We start from the raw sequence: 15,630 nt of genomic DNA on the forward strand, positions 1-15,630 counted from the left end.
TAGACATTTTCATTTTTGATCACCTCATAGTACGAAGTTTAATTGCATCCTACAATTCATAATCATTTTGATACAGAAACACTTCAAAATTCAATGCTTGTCATTCAAATTAATTTTTAAATTAGCTTATTATGCATATTCATTTATTAATCATGCAAAATGCTAATGGAAGCAGTCTCTGAAAACCCAAACACTCCAAAAGCTTTTAGAAAATGTAAAATATTATTTTGCTGGGATCAGAGACAGAGAGGGCTGTTTATCACTAGAACTTATTTCTCATACCTTATACTGACCAATTGTTTCGTAGAAATCATAAAATAGTGTTATTACTGATCAATCAATGTCAGACATTATTGCCTAAAGGTCCTATTACACCAAGCGATTATCGGCTGTTCATTCACAGGTGTTATGTTTCCTGCAGGACCAGGAAACATAGTTAAAAAAAAAAAAAAAACAACTGGCTGGACATCCCCTTTAAAAGGAAGAAGTCCGGCAAAATTTTTTATTAAAACATTGTATTGCCCCCCAAAAGTTATACAAATCCCCAATATACACTTATTACGGGAAATGCCTATGAAGTGCTTTTTTCCCTGCACTTACTACTGCATCAAGGCTTCACTTCCTGGATAAAATGATGATGTCACACGACCCCACTCCCAGAGCTGTGCGAGCTGTGGCTGCTGGAGAGGATGATGGCAGAGGGATGCTCAGTGTCCCTCCAGTGCCCTGTGTCCCTCAGTGTCCCTCCCTCCAGTGCCCTGTGTCCCTCAGTGTCCCCCTGCCATCATCCTCTCTAGCAGCCACAGCCCGCACAGCTCTGGGAGTCGGTTCGTGACATCACCATGTTATCCAGGTAGTGAAGCCTTGATGCAGTAGTAAGTGCAGGGAAAAAGCACTTTATAAGCATTTCCGGTAATAAGTGTATAGTGGTGATTTGTAGAACTTTGGGGGTGGCAATACAATACTTTAATAACATTTTTCGCCGGACTTCTCCTTTAATCTATTACCTAGCCACATCCCTCAAGACAATGCACACACACAAATACCAGTGCCATAAAACAGATTTATTAACACAGCAACAGTAGGAATATCAGCAGTAAAGATGGAAAAAGTACCACAACAAAAAACAAAAAAGTAAAGGAGGCATTGGAGCATAGGAGACCGGTAGGAGATGACCACCTCTGCTCCCCTCACCTCCTATAACAGAGGAATTACTGAGCAGTGGGGCTATGTAAGGGGCATACCTGCCACCGACTCCCCATAAGATTAGGAACATGAAGCATCAAGGACACTTCTGTCTTCACATCGTGTATACTGTATATAGTTCTATATATGAATTTAACACTATGGGTGTGGCTTTATTAAGGATACTGCAAGTGTAGTTGCATATAAATATAAATATGAATTTATGGTATTAAAAGCATTAAGAATAAAACATTTCATATTAATACTAGTTCTGGTAATCTCTCCCCCACAGTCTGGCAGATTATGTGCGTATGTATTGTGTATCAGCAGTGCTGTGTGGGTGTCATGGCTTCAGTCTATGGATTCCTCTCTCAGGGGTACGTGGACCTGTCTGTACCTCTGTTAAGTGAGAATGTATTAATACTTTCATGGTGTGTCCATTAGGTGTCTTGTAGTGGTGATTAATTATTACAGCCATAAATATGATCAATCTGACTATACCTATAAGCAGTAGACTGTTTCACACAAATCATTAGGAAATGTAAATGGTAAAAGATGGCTGCTGGCAGCATTAACATGGTTGCATGAAAAAGTGGGCAGCGTTTTAAAACTTGTTAATAAAATGAAATATACTTGATCGTAAATACGCTTATTACAATGTCTATACAAAGTCCATTGTTTTTGAGGCATGCAAGTCAGTGTATATGAGAACCCACATGTGAGTGTAATGTCTGTTTAGGTATCTGCCTGACTGTGCAGGAAGGAGTGGTATAACACTGGACGTTCAAGCTTCTTAAACGGAGCCTTCTGGGGTATTCCCAGCTATTGCACACAGACCATGTCAGAAAAAGTCAGGGGAGGACTATGCCATTCAGTTTTTTTCCAACAGCCGTAGTGTCTGTGCCAGTCCCTGGGCTGTGCCGAATGCCAGGTACTGACAGCACAACCAGTCTTCTAGAGTCACTCCAGCCTCTTTCTCCAGAGCTCGCTCTGCAAGTCTAATTAGTAACAATGTCCTCTTTACTTCCAGCCAGTTATGCAGAGATCCTGATCCTTGCAGAACTTCTTCTCGAGGGCCCCAAATTAAACAGCGCAGGGCAGCCTTGGCTTGTCCCACCTGAAGCCGATCTGAAGGGCTGTGCTGCAAAAGAAGCCCTGCCAGTCGTCCCAAGCCACGTGAATATGGAGAGCGGCGTGGCACAGCTGGTAAGTCACAGGGTCCATATTCTCTTTCCTTCAAACCCCCATCAAGGAAAGGGTTGGGTAAGTGCAACATTTCGTAGATGAGGATCCCAGTCTGAAACTCATCACTCCTTCGGTACTGAGTTGCTCCCACAATTTCAGGAGCCATACGAGAAGGATCGCCTAGGCCCTGTGGACGCCAAACACTTTGGCTCTTCAATTTTGCCTGGCTAAAGTTGGTTAGAAGCAATCGACCTGCACAACTTGGGAATGCTCTCTGTTCAGATGGACTTGTCTCCTTAGCCTGCTCTTTTGATGCATCTGTGGCAGATCTATAACAACAACTACATCCTGACTCGCCTGGGCGACAGCTAGCAAGCAACAGGTTATCTAAACGAAGATCACAGTGAGTAATACCTTGTGCCTTCAAATGCTCCAGGGCTCCACAGAGTTGAAGCAGAAGCAGACAAACTTGTCGTTCATACAGCTCTGGCTCTCTACGATGCTGGATTTCCCCCTCCCGAACAAAATCAGCAAGGGTCTGTCTGGGGGGCTCTCGGGTAATAACTACCACTCTACTCCTCCGTTTGCCCAATGAGCCTTGATTATTAGGAGAACTTTGCTTCTGATTTTTGCTTGGGTTCTCTCTTATTTTTTTTGATACTTCTACATTTTCTCCTTCTTGCCCTTCTTCCTCCTCTTCCTCTTCCTCTGATACAGTAGGATCTTCCCAGGGCAGTAAGCGTGCAGGTACCTCAGCCAGAAATTGCCCACAATCTTGCTGGATATTGAAATGTTCAGTGAGGCCCTGTCGAACAGCCAGGCAGTGGTAGTATTCTCGCTGGGCTTGCTTAGATTTGCTGCGGCAAATCTGAAAATAAACAAAAGTCAATGTTAAATGAGCAAATGAGTAAAAAGCAAACAGTTAACAAAAGAGTCTACTGGCAATAGCAATCTATTTACAGTAAACAACGTACAAAGAGAAAATTAACTGTTCTGCACACAGAAGCTGCTGTATATACATCTGAATGTATGCACACACCCCATCCCTGCACCTGCCGTTCCCAAAGTCTCCACTTGGGGATCAAATTCTGATATGCATGGGGAAATGCATGGGAATAATAGAGAATAATGGTTAGAGTAAAATTTCTATGCTCTGGTAAAGTATTTCTACGTTCCTCTGCTTTCAAAACCTTCCCTCACCACCACAAAGCATGAAGCACTTGCCGCTCTCGTGCTCTTCCTGCTTGTTCTCACAATTCCTCACATTTTATAGTGCCCATTGAGACTTTGGACTAATAAACAACAACTTCTCCTCTTTGAAAAAGCACAGACGAAACATGTATCAGGGAACTCTGTTACACAAAAGTGGTCTGTATACTGTGCATGTGTTATTTCGTTGTTAACGCCAGGTGGTTGCAATGGTTTATGGCTTCTTTTGCACCAGCCTGTGTTCAAGCATCATGCAATGCAGTCTGGTAATAATTATAGAAATTAGTGCACCAGCTAATATCCAGAGTAAAGGTAGTGTGCAGCACAGACAGCAGCTAGATTGTCACAGGTATCTGAAGCCATGCTGACTGCACTGCACCCCACAGCTGCTGGAAGGGAAGGATCCATACAGCTAACAATGATCAAGGTAGTGCCCACAGATACTCAATTGGGTATAAGTGTGGGGAAGTGGAGACCAGCGTGGTACTTGGTCATGCTCTTCCAGTCATTGCCAGACATTTCTAGCTGTGTAACATGTCACACTGGATTGCTAGAAGATCCCTTGTGCCCCAGGGAAGACAATCAGCATTTATGGGTATGCATGAGCTATAAGGCTCGATCCAATCCCAAATTGTGTGATACTATGCAGTTTCCAAATCGCTTATTTGCTATGGTGCCCTTTGTCCATTCACAATACACTTTCACCAAAGTAGCATAGAGACAGTTCACAAGCGTTTCAGATGGTAGTTTCAGACCCTTGGCCTAAAAGCCAATGGTCATCCCTTTTTGCAACTCTGATAAATCAACCCTTTTATCCATAGCAGAGTGGAATTCAGTATATGTGCAGACAGATATTAAGCCACTCACCACACATGGCTTCCTTCATGAGCAACACACTGCTGACGTTCAAGGGGTTATCCAGTGCTACAAAAACATGGCCACACTCTTTCAGAGACAACACGATTCTTGTCTCCAGTTCAGGTGCGGTTTGCAATTAAGCTTCAATCACTTCAATGGAACTGAGCTGCAAAACCCCGCCCGAACTACAGACAAGAGTGGGGCTGTCTCTGGAAGAAAGTGTCCTTGTAGCGCTGGGTAACCCCTTTATGTCAAGTGGTCATAATAATAAGACTGGACCGTGTAGTATATCCTTTAGATTTGGGCATTCATCCCCATGTTATACTGCTTTCCTGTTTTTATGCTTTTTATTTGGTGTACATTTATATCCTTTGGCTTTGTTTGTTTATTCATTGGGTCATACTCCCCCTATATCTTTTTATTTTTTACTGGGTTTTGAATAAATACTGATATATTTGTTTGTGGGCATCTGTTTTTTTTTTGTAGGTTGTATTTACAAACAAAACTGTCAAAAATCAAATATGAAGACGATAAAGTTAGAGTGTCACTGTCGTTATAACTTTTAAAATCGAAATCAACAGTAGATGGAAAGGAAATTTGCAATTTACATTCATTATTTTTCTTTTTTTTTAGTTATGAAAAACACGGCACTTCCTGTGTTCTATTTTTTTTTTCTCAAAGAGTCTAAACACAGGAAGTCCCGTGTTTCCCAGGTCATCTGTGCACTCACAGTCATTCGATTCACTGACGCATTGAGCTGTCACTCTCTCTAAAGGTCAGCCTTCATGTGTTTAGTCTCTTTTTTTCAACCAATAGCTGCCTTCAGGAGACTGGACCTGGATACAAGTAAGTATAAGTTGGTTTTAACATAAAAAAAAGAAAGAATGTAAATTGAAAACTTGCCTTATATTTCATCTACTGTTGAATTAGATTTTGATAGGTATAACGACAGTAACACATTAAAGTGTACAACTATCAGAAAAACTGCCCAACATCTAGAACTCTAAAACATTACCTTCACAGCATAGAGATTTCCAGGATCCCGTGCATATGATGCCCGATAATATACAGCATCTCCAGCTCGACAACATGGTGTTGGGCTTGTTAGTCTGAAGTCTGGCCAACTTTCCAGTCCAAAGCTAATTGGCTCTCTTTGTCCTGCCATGAAGATGTCCTCACAGCGAGCATAAAAGCGGCGCAGGGCTTCAACCTGTAATTCAGCAATCTTCCCACCACCTCGCTCCATGGAGTCTCCTGACTCCGTTCCACCAGTTTCCCAGCTGCGGTCGGTGTCATAGGTGGGGTTACCCAGGCTTAACAGTGTCCCAAGTGCTTTATCTGGTGTGGACTGTCGCGGTGTCAGATTCTTCTTTGGAAGTGGAGGGGGTGTTGGGTGGGGTTCTGGTTCGTTAGGTGGGCTTCCTCCATGGGTCTGGCGAGGCTGTTTATATGGGATCATATTTGCTCGAGAATGGCCTGTGGAAACAAAAAAAATGTATCTGATTTTTAGAATATACAACTCTATTTATGTGATATGTTTCCACAACACATACATACTGAAAAGCGATAAAGAAAAAAAAAGGAAGGAGTAATGGAGCTCCTCCCTATTATTGTTTATAGCAGGCAGGTATTATTACTTATGTATACTCCAACTGTTAACATTTTTTATTTATCTAACAAATATCATGCCGGTGGCGTAAATGAGGATTTCTAAATTGGGAAATTCTTACTAGTAGCCTCCAGCCAAATCTGTTCATATTTGGGAGAGGTGGGACTGTCTGGCCTCAGTGATCTACAGATACATATGGCTTGCAGCATTGCAGAATGTGGGAATTAGAAAGTAAGAAATTTTTACTCTAAAAATGTTATTTGTAAATTCTTCTGGTAGCTTTGAATCTGACTTTATCAATCTATGTATGATGTTTGTGTTCTCACCTTATGCTGCAGGGGTTTCCTTCGATTACTACAAATTCCTCCCAAACACCAAAAATATGCTTAGACAGGTTAACTGGTTTTCTATGAAAATTTTTAGTCTGTATGTGTGTTACATAGGGGAATGCATACAATGGAGACATGGAATGTTGTGACTGGCAATCTCTGAACAGCACAAAAGGATGCATATATTATAGTTCAAATTTGCAGGCACAACATTAAAAATATAATACTATTTATACTCATGTCAGATAAACAGCTTAAAAAGGTGTCCAAAATGTGGACACCTACCTGTGAAAATAAGATATATATATATATATATATATATATATATATATATATATATATATATATATATGCAGGCATGTTTACATCACTTTCAACATGGACACTTCGCCAATTTTGCAGCACAAAACTATGCAGTGTCACACTGAAAAACCCAGGTCTCACGGATTTCAATGGGAGATGAGGAACACCTCGGAAAATAACTGATATGTTTGGAGTCAAAACTGATGCCTCATTGAAGCTAAGGGATTAAGATAAAATTTTTTGATCAGCTTTTCCTATGCATAGTCTGTATTAAAACAGAAAAATGTACAACAGGGCTTCTGTACACATCAGAATTTCTTATTTAGCAATTTAACGATTTTTCTGCACGTTAATTTGCCCATGTAAAAGGCCCTCTACTTAGGCCCCTTAGGTGTGTTTACTCACTAACTCAAAGGGTGACCATGCAACAATATGTAATTATGAATATCACTGCCACCTACATTTACTTGATCTACAGTACTATAAGTTATATGTCCACGACATCCACAAATGCAGGGGGTTTGCTAATGGAGGACCAAAGGTTTTGTTTTTCCTGATAACCTCTGGATTAAGGAATGGAATGCTTACAGAGACAGGAACTATGAACCTCACCTAAGTTACTGTAGGTGGCTCCTTCTGGACTAAAATCAGACGAGCAATCAGAGGCAGCACCAGAGACAGGAGCAGGTTCCTCACGTGCCTGACCCTCAGCAACAACAGGTGCGGGTGAACCGTCTGCCCCATTCTGTTCATCAGGTGTTGAGAGCACAGCAGGTCCAAGAGTTGTAGAGTTGTGTACAGGCATTTCGTCAGGAGTGCTGGATTGAGATAAATATACATTTTCTGTTACCTTGTTCATATTAATAAGTTCAGTTAATAAATAAATAAAAACGTATAAAGAAAACAGGCATATGTCTATGGCCAGCGTAAGTTAAAGGTACATAGCAAAAACAAATATAGCTCACCATCTTCTGCTACTGACACAGCTGCCCATTCTATAAGAGAAAGGGCTGCAGTTCATTGAGTGGAACGTCGTGACCAGACTGTCCGGTGATCTGACCTAACCTGTGTGTTTACCTGTAAGGGAGTGTCACCAGAAACCCTCCCCTAAGTCAGCTCAGCACTGACACACACGACTCCACACCCCCTAACCAACGGCACTATGGAAGGACATTGCAAACTTCACTTAAAACCCCTCTTCCATTCGTACCTGCACATGGAAGCAGATGACTGTCAAAAGACTGGTTGTACAGAGATCTCAAAAAAGAAGAAGAAGAAAAAAAAAAGGAGAATAATAAAAGGAATAGAATAAAAATAAGAACGGAGATCCTAGTAGTGAAAGTAGCACATGCAGCCTGTGAAACCACAGAGAGCAGAATGACAGGGAAGAGGAAGGAGACGGCAAAGAATAGGAAGTGTGATAAGTGTGCACAGTGGGACATGTACTCAGCTAATATGCTCATATGTCTGCACTGTCTGCTAACAACAGCCACTCCTCCAGTGTAGGGGCTTCACTGAGGACACAACATTATGGAAGAATAGAAAAAAATATGGTCGTATCCATTTGTTTTCCTTTTCCATAGGGGGAATATAAAAATTATCATATTATAATATATATATATACACAGTGGTGCCTTGGATTACAAGCATAATTCGTTCCAGGGCTGCGCTTGTAATCCAAATCCACTCTTAAACCAAATCACATTTTCCCATAAGAAACCATAGAAATGCAGACAATTGGTTCCATACCACAAATAATGATTTATTATTCTGACTAACATGTAAAACAAATGAAACAAACATTCAGAAACAGCAGAATATGTGATATTATAAGATACTGTACAGTAATGGAGAGGATAGGAAACACAAGATGTGGGCACATACATGCAGCACTCTCTGCCCAGGAAGAGAGGGGTTACAGCTATGAAGAGATTACCTCCACAGTCCTGTCCCCTGATGTAAGCCCCAGTCTTAAGTGGATCTGCTATGATTTGGAAGGTGAGGGAGACTTCCGGGGTCAGAGTACAGTGCTGTAGACCCCACTATGCAGACCATGACCCTCCCCCACTCACGCTCCCACCCAGCACAGGGAGCTCTTAAACCAAAACAATGCTCTTAAACCAAGTCACAATTTTGAAAAACTGTGAGCTCTTAAACCAAAACACTCTTAAACCAAGTTACTCTTAAACCAAGGTACCACTATATATATATATATAATAAATAATAATAATAATATATATCCATCCCACAATTCTACTTTCTGTTCTAAGAGTGTGTGGTACATCTTTTTAATAGAAAAAAAGGGGTGAGAAATATTTGATGTTACTCAGCCTCTGACTGGGATTGGAGACCATCTGGCGTGCATCCCACCTACTTCTGAAAAGGAAATTCTGAACTCTTTTACCTGGTGTTGTTGGAACCCTGTTGTATGGAATGCCATCAGACATGTCATAAGTTATCTATCCCAGCGGATCTCTGCTGAGACTCACTGTGATCCTGAAATACAGGCCGGGGCAGTGTTGGACAGTGTGCGTCTCTCCCTGGCTGTCAATCAAATATGACTCTTTCACTTTATTATAAACTATGAAGCAAAAAAGTCAGGTCTTTAACCAGCTGAGGAGTAGAGCACATGGCTGCACAACCCCCAGGCTGTGTCTCTGGACGTACCACAGACATATCCAAAGTTATTGACCTCAGTGGATCTCATGTCTAATGATGTCCAAAAGTTATTACAAATAACAGTAAGGCTTTAACTGTGTCCTCAGAAACAGTTGGTTTGCAAATTACAGATTACCATTTGCTGTATCTCAAAAACAGAAGAAGAAAAAACTAAAAAAAGTCCAAAATTACTCAAAAATGTTCCACGTCAGGAAACAAAAAAAATCTGAAAGTTTGAGATTTTTTTTTGAGGCTTAAAATAATTCTCAAAATACTGTGAGAGACATATCCAAAAGGAATTGTCTTTGTGACTTTCAAGGCAAAATTTTGGTGCAAAACACTTATACTACATTTCCCAAAAAAATTTTGTGCAGTTTTCGTGTTTACGTGTTCACCCTATAGTAAAACTGACATGTTACCTCTGTTCATCAAGTCAGTATGATTACAATAATATGTAACTTGTATAACTTTAATTTCATTTGATGGCTTTTTAAAAATTAAAATATTTAAAAAAAAAAAAAAAAACCTAAAAGTTTTCCAAATTGCTGTATTCCAACCCTTGTAATGCTTTTAATTTTGGTCTATGGGGCTGTGTGAGGTGTAATTCTTTGCGCCATGACCTGTATTTTCTATTGGTACCTTGCTTGTTTATATGTGACTTTTTGACCACTTTTTATTACAATTTTTCTGGTATTCATGAGACAAATAAAAATCAACAATTTTGGCCTTTTTTGCACTTTTCACCGTTTACTGTGCAAGATTAGGAATGCAATAATGTAATTATTCAGGTGATTGTGCACGCGGCGATACCAAATATGTTTGTTTATTTATTTTTATTTATAAAATGGGAAAAGGGGGGTGATTCAAACTTTTATTAGGGGAGGGGATTTTTTTATTAATAATTATTATTTTTTTTTTAACAGTATATGTTAACTTTTAGTCCCCCGGGAGACATATATTATTACCGCACTGATCTCTCAGAGAAATTAGTGCAGTATGCTTAATACAGCACTGATCGAATAATTCAATGCTTGATTGCTTTGGACTGCTGGAGCCCAGAGCATTCCATCAGCAAGCCGGGATCAGCACCATTGCAACGCTGAGACCTGGCTGGGTACGATAGAATGATCACCACCCTGCGATACATTGCAGGGAAAGGCGATCCCCTCCAACACACACACACACTAGACACCAGGGATGGGGGGCACAGGCCATTAAAATTAAGCTGTTAGCTTTGACAGCTGCATTTAAATGCCCAATTAGCTGGACACGCCAATCAGCCGTGCCAGCTAATACCCGCGTTACCTGGCTGCTATCAGCCGCGAGCTGTGGAGAGAGCATATTGGGCCTTCGTCGTTAAGACCTCCTCCCCCAATGATCTCTACCGCCACCTTGCTCCTTTTTTAAATACAGCTGCAGGTTGGCACATGAAATGTGGGGTTGCAGGGAAAGAATGATATTTGGGAAACATCATGTAGCAGGAACTACTTGCTTTACATAACGTTTCCCAAACGTCATTTTGCGGCAAAGGGTTAAAAAAAGGGCATGGCCCAGCTGTTGCAAAATTACAATTTCCATTATGCCTGGACAGTCAGAGCTGTTTTGCATCTTAATGTGTGACATTTACAAAGCAAGTTGTTTTTAATCTGAATTATGGCTCAATTTTTACATCAGCTTTATAATACTCTAAAAATATTAAACGGGCAAATTCTTCAGTCATCTAACTTGTTGTGATCTCATTTCCTTTCAGCGAGGAACTGATGATAAAAAAACCTTTTTGACTTTTACCATAGAAAGAATTTTTAGGAGGGTTTTGTGAAAGGCCAGCATTGTTTCTGAATTTGTGTTATTGTCATGTGAAGCCCATAGCCGGGCAATGCTATGAATGGTAAATATGCAGTAAATACTGATTCTTCTGAAATGCTTTTAGTCCCTGAGTTTCTTCTGTTTGTTGAAACATTTTGCGGTGAATTAACAGAGGTGAACTTTCTAAGGGCGGCCTTTTACATAGCAGTCTTTAGAGAAATCTTGCTGCTGTTAGATTAGCTGGAGCTATTTAGAGGCACAAGCATCATAATACATGTGGCACATGAGCAGCTGCACCGGCAAAGCACTTTGAAATCTACACCACCCCCAAGCTGGTGTACATTTCAGCTATGGTTTCAGGCATTTTTACAGGTGTAAATTATAGTAAGTATGCCAGGACAACACTGCCACACCCCCTGTATATGATGCATAGCTCTAGCATTCACAACGCAAATGTGTTAAAGAAAGTCACCCATTTTTGCATACGTTTGGTTTAACATTTGTGGCAAATTTGCGCTGCCCTGGCAATTTTATGCTTTAGATTTTTATCAGTTTTATAATTTTTACGCCCCCTCACACACACACCATCAGAAGCAGTGGCATCTGTTGATTCAGGCTTTTAGATGGTGGGCAGGTTTGCATATCACTACTCTGAGTACTGGCAGTAGGTAAGCTCACATTAGTTGACACACTATTAATGACCTGACTACTTACACCATAAAGGCCGTTCTCTGAAAAGACTATCCCGGCCGGATGATCTTTCGGGCCGCAGTGTTCTGATGCGGGCGCATCTGTAAGCGCCCGCATCAGAACTTTATGCTGCACGCTATGGAGCTAGCGGCCAGATCCACTCGCTCCACAGTGTGCACTGACAGGGTTTTCTGTGGCCGATATTCAATGAATAACCACCGCAGAAAACTGACATGTCAGCTGTTTGCGGCGCCGCTAGGGATCCCGGCCAGAGTGTATACTCGGGGTATACGCTCCAGCCGGGATCCCATAGGCAGCAATGCAACGTATATTCTCATAATAATCACGGCCGTTGTACAACGGCTGTGATTTTACGAAAATATACATTGTGTGAACATAGCCTAAGGCTTGGTTCACAATGCATTTCTACAGTCCATTTAACATATCTGTTTAAATGAAAAAAACTGATGAAAAACAGGATGCAAAATTGGATGCATTTGTGTGCATCCGTTTGGATTTGTTTTCCATTGACTTTCATTATAAAAAAAATAAATAAATAAAGGATCAAAACCGATTCTTTTTTTTCTTTCTTTTTTTAGCATACACAAAAACGCGGTTAACCACGTTTTTGTGTATGTTTAATGTAACCATTTAAGAACGGATTTGTTACACGGACAGTAAAAACGCAGTGTGAACCCAGCCTTAAAGGAGTTTTCCAGACAAAATGGACTGATGAGCTATCCACAGTATAGCTCATCAGTCACGGATTAGTCATTTTTTTTCTAAACCCTGTTTAGGCTTCCCTCAGACACACATTTTGTGGGTGTGTTTGTGGCATTTTGTTCCCTGCTTTTTGGAGTTTTTTTTCTGGCCTTCTACTAAAAGGGCAGACTAGATGGACCAAGTGGTCCATTCTTTGTTCCTAGTGTAAATTAGTATATTGTGTGTTTTATCATCTCTGGTTTATCCCCTGCATTTCTTTTCAGTATATATTATATGATTCCAGGATCCTGTTGAAGAACCTGGGGAAAACTGGCAATATTTCTTGAATACAATTCCCAAACACATAACCTGCAACCAGTGGCGGTCTTTGGCACCAAGCACCCCAAGCGATCGCTTGGGGCCCCCAACATCCAGGGGGGCCCCCACGCCCCGCTCTTGTGCTCAAGACCGCTGGACAGGGCCGCTGCCCCGCTCGCTGCTGCCATCTGAACTGTAACTATGAGCACTCGTAATGAGCGCTCATAGTTACATGCAGCAGCACTGACAGGGCGGGAGACATTGGCTCCCTTCCTGTCAGTCACTCTTGTGGCCACAGGAAGGGTTTTCCCTGCGGTCACAAGTGGCAGCTTTGTCCTTGTGGTGTCGGCGCTCCAGTGACATCACTGGAGCATCGGCGCCAGGACAAGTGTAGTGCGGCCTCTTGTGATCGCAGGGAAAAACCTTCCTGCGGCCACAAGAGTGAAGAGAAGAGGAGACGCCCGGACCCAGGTGAGTATAAGTGTTTGTTTTATTGTGTTATATACTATATGGGAGGGGGAGCACACAGGGGTCTGTTTAACTGGGGGAGCGCACATCGGGGTCTATATAAATGGGGGGAGCACACAGGGGGGGCTATAGACTACTGGGGCTTCACAAAGGGGTCTATATACTACTGGGGGCAGCACACAGGGGGTCTATATACTACTTGGGGCAGCAGAATGGGGTCTATATACAACTTGGAGAGCACACAGGAGGTCTATATCCAAGTGGGGAAGCACACAGGGGGGCTATATACTACTGGAGGAGCACACAGGGGTCTATATACTACTGGTGGGGCACACAGGGGGTCTATATACTACTGGGGGAACATACAGGGGGTCTATATACTACTTGTGAGGCACACAGGTGGTCTATATATAACTGGGGAGCACACAGGGGTCTGTATACTACTGGGCCAGCACACAAGGGGTCTATATAATACTGGTGGGGCACACAGGGGGTCTATATACTACTGGGGGAACCACACAGGGGGTTTATATACTACTGGAGGACCACACAGGGGTCTATATCCAAGTGGGGGAGCACACAGGAGGTCTATATCCAAGTGGAGAAGCACACAGGGGGGCTAAATACCCCTGAGGGAGCACACAGGGGGCCTATATACTAGTGGGGGATCACACAGGGGGTATATACAACTGGGGGCAGCACACAGGGGGTCTATATACAACTGGGGCAGCACACAGGAGGTCTATATACTTCTCGGGGAGCACACGGGGGCTATATATAACTGGGGGAACACACAGGGGTCTATATACTACTGGGGGAAGCAAACAAGGGGTATATACTACTGGGGGCAGAACACAAGGGGTATATACTATTGGGGGCAGCACACAAGGAGTATATATTACTGGCGGTAGCGCACAAGGGGTATATACTACTGGGGGCAACACACACCGGTCTATTGTTTTGGAACGCGTGTCGAGGGGGGGTGGCCCCAGACATAACTTCGCTTGGGGCCTCAGAAATGCCAAGACCGCCCCTGCCTGCAACCACATGACAAATGCCAAACTGCCCTGAAAATTCACCAAACCAAAAAACATCATGTGGGTATTGCATTTCATTTTTCCCCATTGAGTCGCAGCTAACATCTGGCCACAGCATTTTTGAGCAAGAAAAAAGGCTATGCACATATTTTCGTTTTTTTATTGGCTATTATTTTACTTTTAAGTGCTGAGTCCAGCCTTAAAGGGGTACTCTGGAGGAGTAAAAAAAAACAATTTGTAAATGACTTTTATAAAAATTTAAAAAAATCGTATCAGCTGCTGTGTGTCCTGCAGAAAGTGGTGTATTCTTTCCAGTCTGACACAGGGATCTCTGCTGCCACCTCTGTCCATGTCAGAAACTGTCCAGAGCAGGAGAGGTTTTCTATGGGGATTTGCTTCTGCTCTGGACAGTGAAGTACCTCTTATAATCCTACCATACAGCCAAAAGTGGCATGTGATGCATTTAATCTGGAATAGATTTTTTGAATTACAACTTTAACATGTCGATAAATACACTTTATCAAAAGGAAATTGGTGGGTTACAGTACCAAGCCAGGTTGTCCAGATTAGTGCTTTTTAGTAAAAAAAAAAAAAGACGTCTTAGGGGCGATCTGATCACAATGTACAAATATATGAATGGACAGTACAGAGATCTTTGTAGTGATCTTTTTACACCTAGGCTTGTAGCCATGACAAGGGGGCATCCTCTACGTCACCATCAGCACAGATACGGATTCTTTACTGTAAGAGCAGTGAGACTATGGAACTCTCTGCCACATAATGTCCTAATGGCCGATTCATTAAATAAGTTCAAGGGAGGCCTGGATGCTTTTCATGAAAAATATAACATTACAAGTTATGGACATAAGATTTCATGTCATAGGAAGCTGATCCAGGGATTATTCAGATTTTTACAGTAACAGCAATGTGGATGAGATCTCCTAAATCTCAAACACACACAGTAAAATAATACCAAAACACGTCCATAATTTTAAGTGAAAATAGACTAATGTGTGAACAGGTCATAAATCATGAGCATGTTCATTATTTATACACATTCTTGCAGTTTTTTTCTTTACTATGTGTGTACTGATGATCAATTCCCCATAGCCTTCAATAGAGCACATTATTACATTAAATTGGGTGAGATTTAGGGTGCATTTAGGATAGTTTTATGCCACTTTGGATGCATTTGTTTTTGGCCAAATCAAGAAGTAAATCTTACAGGGTATTCTCATATCAGAATGTTATTCCCTTTTCTTTGGATAGGGGG

General features: G+C 41.7%; 1 protein-coding gene across 3 annotated transcripts in view; it reads right to left on the bottom strand.

Annotated features, from left to right (window-relative positions):
- Positions 1-1,049: 1,049 nt before the first annotated feature.
- Positions 1,050-15,630, bottom strand: part of PEAK1 (pseudopodium enriched atypical kinase 1) — a 54,204-nt gene continuing 39,623 nt past the window's right edge. For all 3 annotated transcript variants that reach the window (XM_069981259.1, XM_069981241.1, XM_069981250.1), the window contains exons 3-5: positions 7,291-7,496; positions 5,453-5,913; positions 1,050-3,238 (exon numbers count right to left, since the gene is read on the bottom strand). In XM_069981259.1, the coding sequence (XP_069837360.1) occupies positions 2,057-3,238; positions 5,453-5,913; positions 7,291-7,496 (1,849 nt within the window). In that variant the 3' untranslated portion in view covers positions 1,050-2,056. The remainder of the gene's footprint in view (positions 3,239-5,452; positions 5,914-7,290; positions 7,497-15,630) is intronic.

The sequence above is a fragment of the Dendropsophus ebraccatus genome, chromosome 1 (assembly GCF_027789765.1).
Source record: "Dendropsophus ebraccatus isolate aDenEbr1 chromosome 1, aDenEbr1.pat, whole genome shotgun sequence".
NCBI classification, from domain to species: Eukaryota; Metazoa; Chordata; class Amphibia; order Anura; family Hylidae; genus Dendropsophus; species Dendropsophus ebraccatus.